General features: G+C 41.3%; 1 protein-coding gene and 1 long non-coding RNA gene across 6 annotated transcripts in view; one reads left to right on the top strand and one right to left on the bottom strand.

The window, feature by feature from the left end:
- The window catches only part of Nahoda (DOMON-like domain-containing protein nahoda), a 30,212-nt gene extending 17,524 nt beyond the window's left edge, over nucleotides 1–12,688 (bottom strand). For 3 of the 4 annotated variants that reach the window (XM_076767180.1, XM_076767178.1, XM_076767177.1), the window contains exons 1-2: nucleotides 12,167–12,686; nucleotides 4,323–4,693 (exon numbers count right to left, since the gene is read on the bottom strand). In XM_076767180.1, coding sequence (XP_076623295.1) covers nucleotides 4,323–4,497 — 175 coding nt within the window. In that variant the 5' untranslated portion in view covers nucleotides 4,498–4,693; nucleotides 12,167–12,686. Of the gene's footprint in view, nucleotides 1–4,322; nucleotides 4,694–12,166 lie in introns of all 4 variants that reach the window. The other variant, XM_076767179.1, reaches the window with a different exon arrangement.
- On the top strand, nucleotides 883–10,620 carry LOC143342902 (uncharacterized). Of its 2 annotated transcripts, none has more exons than XR_013079872.1 (3): nucleotides 883–1,062; nucleotides 1,329–1,407; nucleotides 10,503–10,620. It is a non-coding gene; the product is annotated as an uncharacterized LOC143342902 (long non-coding RNA). The 2 variants fall into 2 exon arrangements; XR_013079873.1 differs by lacking the exon at nucleotides 10,503–10,620 and adding an exon at nucleotides 1,456–1,576.
- Nucleotides 12,689–13,689: the final 1,001 nt, after the last annotated feature.

Here is a 13,689-nt window from a genome sequence, read left to right on the forward strand (position 1 = left end):
CGATACTTTAATAGAAACAGGGTTAAAAACCTTCAGGTTATTTATTCGTCCAGAATATACTTTGCAAATTAAATTTTCACGTCGTGTGATCGCGGAAATCAATTACACGGAACTGAGGCATTAGAAATCGCCATGATCTGGAAAACGCATCGAGGCGAATACGTTCGTTCGTATCGCGAATTACATCGGTCGTTACGAAAACGTATTCCTACGTAATACGGGGATGGGGAGGGGAGCGTGGCTTAAAATACTCTGATTCGCCAGCAGAAACAGGGATGGTTAGAGATAAGGATCTACAGTGGTGTTTATCGTATCGAGCCACAGTCGCGGAAACAATCGAGAGTGGCACGTAGTACAATTAGTTTCCGGAAGTGGCCGAGAGCGGCGCGCGTTCCGCGACCGATCCTGCCTTATAAGGATTACGAGTTCTCTCCCCTCAGTCTCCGCTACCGCGCGCTTCCCTGAAAAGAAAGCAAGCGTTCCCTTCCACGGAACTGTCGACCCGTCGATTAAATTATGGACGAATGCCAAAGCCATCGACGCCGTAACGTACGATTCGGAGGACCGTACAAAAAATTAATATGCGTGACAACGTTCACGGACACCGTTAAACGTGTGCGTGTGCATCTATGGCAATGGTGGCCAAACTGCAACTCTTCCAGACCCCGACATATCAACGCCAAAAGCAATTCGTACGAAGTGCAACTACCTAATATAAATCGAAGTCAATCACGAACCCACGAACCTTCTAGCAGTGACTAATAGAGGAAAAATATTACTGTACGTTCATATATGATTATCATGAGGAGGTTTGGCCACCACTGTTCTATGGTGTCCGTCTACACTCGTGTTCGTACTTCTCGTTACCGACGATACAGGTGGATGTGCCGAGGTCGCGCGTTCTTTTTTATGGCTTATGAGAATGGTTTACGTCCTGTCACGTTTAGAGGTTAGTTAGTGACGCCGCGAGTGATATACGTCGAGATTGCGGAGAATGGCGAAATTAAGAAGAGGCTGGCTCGTTAACAAGTTTCTGCGTCTAAACCGACAAGGAAATTCGAGGTAAGGAGATATGTTTCGAAATTGGACGAAAGTTATTATATTTATTTTTAATAGCGAATAATTCGCAGTATCGTAGATTGTACTTGTTAGCGAGGTTATGTAGCGAATCTTGTGGTAATGCATCAATTGTTTCACATTTGTATGTACGATTCTATAATATTATAGTATGAAATTCTATAATAAATCAATGTGATCCTGTGTTCCTCTGTCCATTCCAAACCAAGCGCCGTTCAAAAGGTTAATCTGCAATTTTCTTCCTTTTCTAGGGACGTCCCTTGATGTATGCAACGAACGATGCACCAGGGATGCGTGCATCGAAAGTTCACGTATTCCTCGCGAACGCAAGTAAGTAAAAGAAAAGAAAAAAAAGGTGTACGTGTTGTGTGGCTGCAGCGTGGAGGCAAGACGTGGAAGGTAATGCCCGGGCAACCGAGGTTCGAGTTCCCTTCGCGCGAGTCGGGTGAAAGTCGCTTCGAATCAGACTAGCGGGCTATCCCCACCGGGACGTGTCTTCGCGTTAATGTCGTTTTCCCATAGAAACCCCCTCGCCTCTTCCCCTATTCTCCTAGCGATCGACCAACGACGCCATCCTCGGGACGACCGCGAAAATTCCGCCGGTAATTTCCGGTCCATGCCCGCGTTCCGTTCCGCGGATCATGCAACGAGCCAGCAGCGTCTGGAGATACTTGTCCTCGCTGGTAACACTATCGAACGGGATTCACCGTTGTTTTTCTACGCATGCCAGCGACGCCACGTCTCGCGTTTCACCGGTCCGTTCTTTCTATGCGAGCTGGAGCTGTCTGTTTTCAGTTCGTCTGCATCGGGAACTGGTCCGGCTCGAAGAGGAGGGATGCTGACCGATCTCGATGGTATGTGTTTATTTATCGTGTTCTTTCCTACGATAATCCGACAATTGTACGAGATGTAAGCAGGTATATGCAAGTAGACCTATCATGCAATGTATTTTTTCGGTCCATTTTTCTTCATAATATTTTCGGTAAAGAATTTTTTTCTCGAAAATGCGAAGGATTTCGAGGGTATGTCTAATGACCAAAAATGATTGTAATCGACCCCCGCAACCGAAAATAATTTTTCCAGAATGATTTGAAACTTTTCAATTTCATCGAAAAATTTGGGCATCTACTCGAATTTTTTTCTAGAAACTGAGTAAGATTTCGAGGGTATGTCTAATGACCAAAAATGATTGTAATCGACCCCCGCAACGGAAAATAATTTTTCCAGAATGATTTGAAACTTTTCAATTTCATCGAAAAATTTGGGCATCTACTCGAATTTTTTTCTAGAAACTGAGTAAGATTTCGAGGGTATGTCTAATGACCAAAAATGATTGTAATCGACCCCCGCAACGGAAAATAATTTTTCCAGAATGATTTGAAACTTTTCAATTTCATCGAAAAATTTGGGCACCTACTCGAATTTTTTTCTAGAAACTGAGTAGGATTTCGAGGGTATGTCTAATGACCAAAAATGTTTTTAATTGACCCCCGCAACCGAAAATAATTTTTCCAGAATGATTTGAAACTTTTCAATTTCACTGAAAAATTTGGGCACCTACTCGAATTTTTTTCTAGAAACTGAGTAGGATTTCGAGGGTATGTCTAATGACCAAAAATGATTGTAATCGACCCCCGCAACGGAAAATAATTTTTCCAGAATGATTTGAAACTTTTCAATTTCATCGAAAAATTTGGGCATCTACCTGTCGATTTTTCTTTAAAATTTTCTTATTATGATTGTTTGCCTAAGTAGGTTCTTCCATAGTTACATGTGTGGATAGAAATGACTGTTTATAGCCGTCTGGCGGTGGACAGAAATATTTAATCACGTGTTTATGCGACAAAATTGTTTATGGTTAAAAACTTTTAACGTTGCGGATGGTAATATTCTGTTTATTCGTGCGGTACATTATACAGCGTAATCATTTGTCTCAAAGACCAGTGTATGGCCTGCTAATGGATCATTAGCATAGTGGTTCACTTTGCAGAGTACCTACTAACATCATTAGTGGTACGTACCACAGACACAGCATCTGTATTATAGGCCATTCCATTTCGAAGACTCTTAACAGCCTTGATGTCCGTATATCGTGAACTAATAACGAACTAAATCAGAATCGCAACAGCATGACACTAACGAGGCCAAGGTTTTCGCAGGACAGTTGCTCGATGAAGAAAAACGATTTAATGTATCACCTTTAATATTTTATGTAGCTCAGAAAGACGTGATCCAATTCTATTTCGTTCGTCAAGGACTTTTTACTTCAACACTGTTTCTATAAAAAGTTTTATTTTCAATAACAAAATTAATACAATACGTAGAAAGTAGACAAAGTCCTTCATTATGCTCGATGGGGGAACATATTAGTTTTTAGGTTAGAATAAGTGAGGTTTATGGAACAACGCGTTTCTTTTATAATATACAGGTTGTTCAGCTAAACCTGGGAAAAATTTTAATGGGGGATTCTAGAGGCCAAAATAAGACGAAAATCAAGAATACTTCGTTAAAAAGTTATTAACAATTAAATTAAAAAATTTCAAATCGTTCTGGAAAAATTATTTTCGATTGCGGGGGTCAATTACAAACATTTTTGGTGAATAGACATACCCTCGAAATCCTACTCAGTTTCGAGGAAAAAATTCGAGTAGGTGTCCAAGTTTTTCGACAAAATTGAAAAGTTTCAAATCGTTCTGGAAAAATTATTTTCAGTTGCAGGGGTCAATTACAAACATTTTCGGTGAATAGACATACCCTCGAAATCCTACTCAGTTTCGAGGAAAAAATTCGAGTAGATGTCCAAATTTTTCGACAAAATTGAAAAGTTTCAAATCGTTCTGGAAAAATTATTTTCAGTTGCAGGGGTCAATTACAATCATTTTTTGTGAATAGACATACCCCCGAAATCTTGCGCATTTTCAAGAAAAAAATTCAGTACGGTCGGAACATTAAACGTTAATAATTTTTTAACGAAGTTTCGTCTTATTTTGGCCTCTGGAATCCCCCATTAAAATTTTTCCCACGGGTGACCTAACACCCTGTATAACTGTTTAATAGAATGCAAAACTGAACAATACGTATCTTACTAAATTGAACAAAACGTGTCTTACATGTTAAGCACTTAAGTGTTGCCACCTAGCGTCGCGCAAAATCGTACGTGTGGACCGCATCATTCACCAGATGCCTCCACAAGCTTTTCCTATTTTAATTGAATATTTCGACGTAAGTAAAAATGAAACACTCACCACGTGGCATTCCACATGGTCCGGGAGTTCTGGCGTTGTCCAGGAAGTCCAAGTCGTATTTCCTCGCTCGCGGAAAAGTCAAGGCAACGTGTCCCCGCGCTTCCCGGTATATTACCGTCGATACCAGTAATATTATCAGTCCCGACATGATCGTAGAACACGTTTTCGATGACATTTTCAGGCACGAACGTACACGTGCGAACGTCCAGCGTCGTCCACGCTCACAGGCTCGAGTCTTTCACTAAATTCCTCTGGCTCGTTCCCTCTGAGAATTTTCCTCTCGCGCTCCTGAGACCCTCCTGCTGATTTTTCCTGACGCTCGGCATGGGCACCCCTCGTTGATTAACTCCTTCCGCCTCGGTGAGGCCAATCTGAAAGAACCAACGAGAACAAATCCTTAGCTCGTTCGCTGCGCTCAACGCGTTACGCTTCCCACTAACGAGTAAAAAGTCTCGCGGCTCAGAGTCACGCGAACAATTTTATTCGAACAATAGACGACCAATAACGCTAACTTGCAGCATTCGAACGTGGAATTAAATATTTATCCGATCGTTTATTATCTAGAACTTGGTATACGTTGAATGTTTATTGTTAGAATTAATATTTGTTCATCTCTGACCCGAGAGGTTCGACTCTGATCAAGTATTCGAGAGCGTAGTTTGTGACTCGAAGGGATACACGTGCAACTATACCAAGTCAAGGCCAATTTTTGACGCTTGTGCAAACTCGTTCTTTGGAAACGTGTCTGGTTGAGATTACATAAATTATTACATGGCGCGCGTTTATGTCTTGAATAAATTTTCAAGTATCGGTGATCGAGCGTCGAATTTTCGGGCATTTTAAAACTGTTGCAAAATTTTCGATCAAACTTGTAGGTTATAGAAATACTTAAAACAAACTCGTTCCTTATTTACGTAACGTTTTCGATCTACTCAATTTGTAAAACGAGGGACGAAAGTGTACGTACGTTTATAATACGTAATACTTGTTTATTGTCATTGTATTAGATGTTTAATTAACGCAATAACTAATACTTCTTATACAACTGACGCGTCGAAGATCAAGTTAACCTCGAATTACTGAGTTTTAATTGTAGTAAATATTCACTATGCTCGTTATGGAACTGCAAAGTCAGTATAAATGATAGCATCCAATTAAAGATCATCGTGAATTGTTCACTTTACGTTATCCGTTAACGATTGGTTTAAAAATATTGAAATATACAGGGTGTTCGGTCAACCATGGGAAAAATTTTAATGGGACATTCTAGAGGACAAAATAAGACGAAAATCAAGAATATCAATTTCTTGATGAAAGCTTCGTTAAAAAGTTATTAACAATTAAATTCAAAACTTTCAAATCGTTCTGGAAAAATTATTTTCGGTTGTGGGGGCCAATTACAATCAGTTTTGGTCATTAGACATACCCCCGAAATCCTACTCAGTTTCGAGAAAAAAATTCGAGTAGGTGCCCAAATTTTTCGGTGAAATTGAAAAGTTTCAAATCATTTTGGAAAAATTATTTTCGGTTGCGGGGGTCAATTACAATCAGTTTTGGTCATTAGACATACCCCCGAAATCCTACTCAGTTTCGAGAAAAAAATTCGAGTAGGTGCCCAAATTTTTCAGTGAAATTGAAAAGTTTCAAATCATTTTGGAAAAATTATTTTCGGTTGCGGGGGTCAATTACAAACAGTTTTGGTCATTAGACATACCCCCGAAATCCTACTCAGTTTCGAGAAAAAAATTCGAGTAGGTGCCCAAATTTTTCGGTGAAATTGAAAAGTTTCAAATCATTTTGGAAAAATTATTTTCGGTTGAGGGGGTCAATTACAAACATTTTTGGTGAATAGACATACCCTCGAAATCTTGCGCATTTTCGAGAAAAAAATTCAGTTCTGACGGAACTTTAAACGTTAATAATTTTTTAACAAAGCCTCCATCGACAAATTGGTATTCTTGATTTTCGTCTTATTTTGGCCTCTAGAATCCTCCATTAAAATTTTTCCCAACCGAACACTCTGTATAATTCACAAGCTAAAATTATACAGTGGGAACGATATAGGAAAAATAAAATAGTGTCGTCTATAAGAGCACAGCAAAATTCTGGATTGTTTTTTACTACGTAATTTATGGAAGAATATATTGACCTTTGCCTCGAAGTCCACCGAAAGAAAGATACAGTAATAACAAGAAGCAATGGGCAACTGGTATTCTAGGTTGCAGCGTGTCAGCGAAACGTATAATTTCCTCGAGTTTTTTCCAGTTTTAAAATACCAACAGAGAGAACAAAGCAAACATTCTATCGATCACTCATCGTAGAGAAGAATAACGGTCCGTCAGTTGGAAGGACAACACCGTACACGCACGCGACTTCCTTTATTATCACTTCCTCTCCACGAGACAAGGATGAATATAGCGAAATAAGAACCGACTGAATAATTTAATAAAACATTATCGACGATATCTTCTTTCTATAAAGAAGTATTTAACATAGTGCGAGGTATAACGTTATCGCGAGGAAAATAAATAAAAATAGAGAACGTCCAGAACAAAGAACGAAGCACGAAATCGAAGAACTCGCCGTGTGAAACGCGAGGAGACAAAGGCGAAGGACGCGTGTACATCAAGATAAATTAGAAGGAATAATTATGGCGGATTGTTGAGCGCGGTGCACGGATAAAAACTGGACGACTGCGAGAAGATTGCGTTCGTCGTTTGAAAAATTGGAATCGCAGAAGTACAGTGGACGCAGGAGGCGTGAAAGACGAGAGAAACGGATGGGGAAACGTGTTGTACAAATTGGTAGTAATTATGTCGAGGAAACCTTGAGTCAGAGACAATTATCAAATTAGACATATAAATAAGGGTGGAACGAAACGCAGAAAAATGACGGAGACTATGTAGAAGCAAAATATTAATTCGTATAAACGACATATTCTACTGTGTATTTATTTTATTCGGAATAGTAGTCGTTTGATTTATCGCCTATCGCGTTTATCTCAGTGCATGCACTCTCGGCAATCTTCAAGAAAGTGTCCAATTTTAAAATGAAACGGTAAAATCCAAACCGTGTATAACTTGCGGATATAACGACAATACGACCGTAACGAATTCTGACCGTTAAATCGGGGCCAGTTAAATCGGGGTCTTACTGTACTTGTTTCCGAAGTCGACCCAAAAAACAACAGGTTGAAAGCGTTAAAATATGGAATTTACTCGTTAATGTTTCTATTAATAATAACGTACTAAATTTCGAAAGCAGTATAATATACGTTTATTATAGGCGTTCTATCTTTTTGCCGCGGAACGTAAACAAGTTAAAAACCACCGACACAAGCTCGATCGTCATACGCAAAAACAAGGAGAAAAAAAGAAAAAAACACAAACGACGAAGCATTAAGGATTACAGGGCATTCCATCGGGCGCGCGTAAGTCTATGGAAATTAATATATTCGTGAAACGGTTGCGACAACATTTCTACGCAGCCATTGCGACACACGGGAGCGGATCTCCTTCTGAGGAATCTAAACGCGGCCTCAGAATGGCCTCAGCCTGGCCTCATCGACGAAGTACGCAGCCCTACCTGGCAATTCACTCGCAAAGATGAGTGGACGTTAGTGGGAGTGTAGAGCTCGATGGAGAGGGCAGGGGGGCAGGCATAACGGGGGAGGAAACCGAGGTAGAACACAACGCGCGTACAGGGTATTTTTTCCACGCCTCGTGGAAACCTGACATTCTGCAGAATCTCGATCCCGTCGATTTCCAGCGACACGTTCTTCCACTTGTTCTTAAACGAACCCGACGGCCGTTACGAAATCGCGTTACGTACTCGCACGGGGCATTTGCGATTTCAGTGCACGATACAAGTAGCATCGTTCCGTTCTGGATCGCGTTCGCGAATTCCGACGTTCGCGAAAATAAGCCATTATCTCATCAGAAAGTGGCTTTCTACGCTTTTCGACCGAGACGGAGAATTTCCGAGAAGCCCAACCACCGTTCTCTGCTATCTTCGACGATGCTAATTCGCGCATGCGCACGGGCCACGTGCATCGCTCGCACGACATTCCGTTCGCGTTTTCGTAAACATTCTAGGTCGTTCGGTCATGGAGTTCGAGCGTCGCGAAACAGAGGGCTGCATAATATGTTTAAATTCTCTTTTTACACGGTATTGTCAGCGACGTGTCAACCGTGTGAAAGGAGACACGTGACGAAACAGAATTTGTCGTGGTACTTTCAAAATTCGTGGAAACAGTAAGGAAATAGTTGCTTGAAGGGGTTTAGATAGACAAACACCGGAAACAAGTATCGTTAGAGGGGGGAGAAAGAATTAATTGACATTCCATCCGATGACAGACGACGATTTCTATCGGTGTCGATGAACGGGTTGTTTGCGCGTGGTGTGTTTCGACTCGAGCAACCAACGTCGAATGGGAGGTGAGGTAAGAACCGAACAAGGTGGGAGATCAGGCGCAGCTACGTAGGGAAAACGATCCGCCTTCGACGGCTCGTGGAAAACGAGTTGACATTCCAGCTAACACCGATGTCGTTGTCCTTACCTACGTTCTTGCTCGTTTTATTTATTATTCGCGCTCTAAATGCTGCTGATCGATTTCACACGTGATCTTGAGAAACGTATCTGCCTTTACGCCCCCATGCGACGAACAGGTGAACCTTCACCGTTGACGCGAGATTAAAAAAAGCTTGTCAATTGTCAATGTCTTTTATGACAGTAGGATGCAACGAATACGCCTCATATCTCACTAAAAGTAATATGCCACAGTGGAAATATTTATTGAGTTTATTTTAACACGTTGTCTGCCAGTCTTCAATGGTAAAATTGTTTACGAAACCAAAACTTTGATTTTAGGCAACTGCAAACTACATAACTTAATACTTGTCATAGTACTTATTTTCGTAACTCCGGTCAAATTTATAAAGCCTATTGAAATTCATTTTCTTTAACGTTTCAACTTGAGAATTAATTGTTTTAGTCACCCATATGTGGGTAATCAAAGTGTTAATTTGTTCAAACTGTTACAGGGTGTTCAACCACCCTTGGGAAAAATTTTAATGGGAGATTTTAGAGGCCAAAATAAGACGAAAATCAAGAATACCAATTTATTGATGGAGGCTTCGTTAAAAAGTTATTAACGTTTAAAGTCCCGCCCGTACTGAATTTTTTTCTCGAAAATGCGCAGGATTTCGGGGGTATGTCTATTCACCAAAAATGATTGTAATCGACCCCCGCAGCTAACAATATTTTTTTCAGAACGATTTGAAATTTTTTTTTCCGTCGAAAAATTTCAGCACCTATCCGATTTTTTTTCTCGAAAGTGGTTAGGATTTCGGGGGTATGTGTAATGACCAAAAATGATTGTAATTGACCCCCGCAGCTAACAATATTTTTTTCAGAACGATTTGAAATATTTTAATTTCGTCGAAAAATTTCACACCTTCTCGATTTTTTTTCTAGAAAATGGGTAGGATTTCGGGGGTATGTGTAATGACCAAAAATGATTGTAATTGACCCCCGCAGCTAACAATATTTTTTTCAGAACGATTTGAAATATTTTAATTTCGTCGAAAAATTTCAGTACCTACTTCAATTTTTTTCTCGAAAGTGTGAAAGAATTCGAAGGAATATGTATTCACCAAAAATGATTGTAATTGACCCTCGCAACTGAAAATAATTTTTTCAGAACGATTTGAAATTTTTTTTTTCCGTCGAAAAATTTCAGCACCTATCCGATTTTTTTTCTCGAAAGTGGTTAGGATTTCGAGGGTATGTCTATTGACCAAAAATGATTGTAATTGACTCCCGCAACCGAAAATAATTTTTCCAAAACGATTTGAGATTTTTTTTTTCGTCGAATTTAGGCGCCTATTTAGATTTTTGGTAAGGAATTTTTTTCCCGAAAATGGTTAGGATTTCGAGGGTATGTCTATTGACCAAAAATGATTGTAATTGACCCTTGCAACTGAAAATAATTTTTTCAGAACGATTTGAAATTTTTTAATTTAATTGTTAATAACTATTTAACGAAGCCTCAGTCAAGAAATTGTTATTCTTGATTTTCGTCTTATTTTGGCCTCTAGAATCTTCCATTGGAATTTTTCCCAGGGATGGCCGAATACTCTGTATAATGTACAAAAGATAACTCAATGAATTTGTTTCTAGTGGAAAACAACACTGAGCACCAATGCCAGGAAGATAACTGGACAGCCAACAAGTTGGACAGCAAAACTTTCTCGAATTCCTCTGTTTACCTTCCACGTTCCTATGCAGTTCTGTGCTCGTACGTAGATTTCTTTTATTCGAATAAATTACTGCAACGAAACGGTAGAAGTGACGGATAAGTATTAAAATGAGATCGAAACTTTCTGATTTCGTGTACATGGACAAAATTGCTAATTATCGTTACGGATGCTCGTTAATGAATCCGCCAGAAAAGAAAAGTAGAAAGGGAATTGTGAATTCGCGCCAAACAAAGTCCTTGTCTTCTCGATACCCGTATATGTACGCAGAAGTATCGAAATGGGTCGAGCGAATCCGTGAAACAATGGCAAAAGTGTTGAAGGAAACGTTTCTCCGATTGCTCGGGGGAGGGGAGTGAAAAAAAGATGGCGTTTCTAAACGCGTCGCGGTGACTGATCGTTCTCATTGATGCGAGATCTCGCGGGCAGCCGAGAACAGAGAATTGCCCGAGTGGGAGAAAACGAAGGAACTGCGATGTTATAGCGAACATTCTCCTTCGACGTGTCGTGGAAAACCAGCCGCCGTTCCGACGATGGTTTCATTCAGTTTTCGTTTCGTTCTCACTGTCTCGTCGCGTTTTCACCAGGGAGGATATTACGCGATCCCGTTGGCATTATGCCGCGCGATACGAACCGACGCGATCAACTGGAATAACGAACGATAAAAAGGACATTTCGCGAATACGCGGAAAGCGCACGGGAAGACAATGGGGAAACCAAGTAGAACGTAACGTCCAATTTATCTTCGAGAATACGAAAGAATTCAAGGAACAAATTATTAACATTTACCCGTACGAAAATGAGACACGATGATTTTATAAAACATCGTGTTCCTCGAGGGTAGATGGGACGATCGAATTTGTATCGTTTGATGTTTTATGAAACCTTAGGCCTGAAACCACGAATGAGACGTACGTGTAATTAGAATACGGGAGAATAAGCGTGTAAACTTACGGGTGCCGGATAATGCAGCACGCGAGAGGTGCAATTTCTCGGGGCGTAATTAAGAAAAACGAAAAGGCGAGGAACGTCGATGACGCCTGGTATCATTAAGTTTCCTCTCACCAGCGTTCTACGTATAATGAGCTCTTACGCCACACACGATATTACCTTAGGATACACGGGTAAGAATACAAGTGTGACGCGTTTGATGCAGGAAGCGGGACTCCGATAAAAAAGAAAACGACCTTCCTAGCGATCGGTTAAACGAGCATCAGGCCAGCATTTACGCCGACCGTTATTGGCCGATCAAATTGGCTTCGGATTATCCGCTAAACATCGATTCGTTCGCGTCGAAACCATTTAATACGCGCCTCGTACGGTTTACTTCGTACACTTTCGATTTTCTCGAACGACCGCATCGATAGCATCGGCTTCGTCGCTAACCTCTAATCGTCCTTGGAATGCAGCTAGTTTAGCGTAAACACCGATGCGAGGCGGTTTACAAACACCGCTGATCGTGGCTTTGCGGAGCGACTCGCGCGGCACGCAGAGAAACGCAGATGGCTTTCGACGTGCGATTGAATCACGGATTCGCGCAAAAAAGACTCGAAACCCGACGAGCGACGGGCGGAAGGGTCCTCCTACCTGTTGAATATCGTTCTCCGAACTTCCTACAGCTGATCCCTACGGGCTCGCGCGCGCACACACAAATTCACTGCACCGACGAAACGGACCCCGGGGGTTCTCAAGTCGACGACGTCATCTCGTCCGATCGGGGAAAACAAAGTCACTGCTCGAACGAGTCCTCTCGGCGGAGACGAACGTATGTACACGGCGATCGATCGGTGAACCGCGATGATTCACTTGGACCGACGTTCCACGGACGCGACGGTTCTCAGAGCGTGGCCATTTCGGGGTATCGAGGAAGAGCAGCGTTTGTGGAAACGATAGATAAAAATCGGTAGGTTTCGACAGGTGGTGGTCGTGCACGAGGATCTGGCAGCGAGAAGGATGCGACGGGGCCACGTCCAAGACTGACTGTTGAGGCTCGGCTTCGCTCGACTCGGCTCGACTCACCTCGACTGCATGGCATTGCAAAGCAGCCGCGAGCGAAAACTCACTTTACGCTCCCGCGGCCCCTTACGTTCGCCCCCCGCTATTACCGACCGCCTGTTCGCCTGCTTTCTTAAGGCTGCCCGGCCTGCTCGGTTGCCTGAATACCTGCCTGGTCTCTGCACTCCCTTTCCCCTCTATTTACCTCGCCGGTGCCACGGGACTTGACGTCTTCTTGCGCTCTGGCTCCCTCTGACAGCGACTCCGCACGACATTCGGGTCACCGATTCGCCTACGATTTTCTGTGCACCCGTAAACCGACGCGGGATCGACTATTTTCCCTAGTCTGACTATTTAACACTAGATGTTGGTTATATACCTATTCTGCCTGAAATGAGTAAATTTTACTCGAACATCAAAAATGAAGCTTTTAAAAAAAATAAAATTCTATTATAAACAAACTTTATTCAAAACACTTTTTGCATATACAGGGAGTTCGGCCACCCCTGGGAAAAATTTTAATGGGAGATTCTAGAAGCCAAAATAAGATGAAAATCAAGAATACTAATTTGTTGATGGAGGCTTTGTTAAAAAGTTATTAACGTTTAAAGTTCCGCCCGTTCTGAATTTTTTTCTCGAAAATGCGCAGGATTTCGGGGGTATGTCTATTCACCAAAAATTATTGCAATTGACCCCCGTAACCGAAAATAATTTTTCCAGAACGATTTGAAAATTTTTTTTTCTGTCGAAAAATTTCACACCGTCTCGAATTTTTTTCTCGAAAGTGGGTAGAATTTCGAGGCTATGTCTATTCACCAAAAATGATTGTAATTGACCCCCGCAACCGAAAATAATTTTTCAAAAACGATTTGAAATTCTTTTTTTTCGTAGTCGTCTAATTAGATTTTCGATAAGGAATTTTTTTCTCGAAAGTGCGTAGGAATTCGGGGGTATATCTATTCACCAAAAATTATTGCAATTGACCACCGCAACCGAAAATAATTTTTCCAGAACGATTTGAAATTTTTTTTTTCCGCCTAAAAATCTCACACCTTCTCGAATTTTTTTCTCGAAAGTGGATAGGAATTCGGGGGTATATCTATTCACCAAAAATT

This window comes from Colletes latitarsis, chromosome 6, assembly GCF_051014445.1.
Source record: "Colletes latitarsis isolate SP2378_abdomen chromosome 6, iyColLati1, whole genome shotgun sequence".
In the NCBI taxonomy this organism is placed as follows: domain Eukaryota; kingdom Metazoa; phylum Arthropoda; class Insecta; order Hymenoptera; family Colletidae; genus Colletes; species Colletes latitarsis.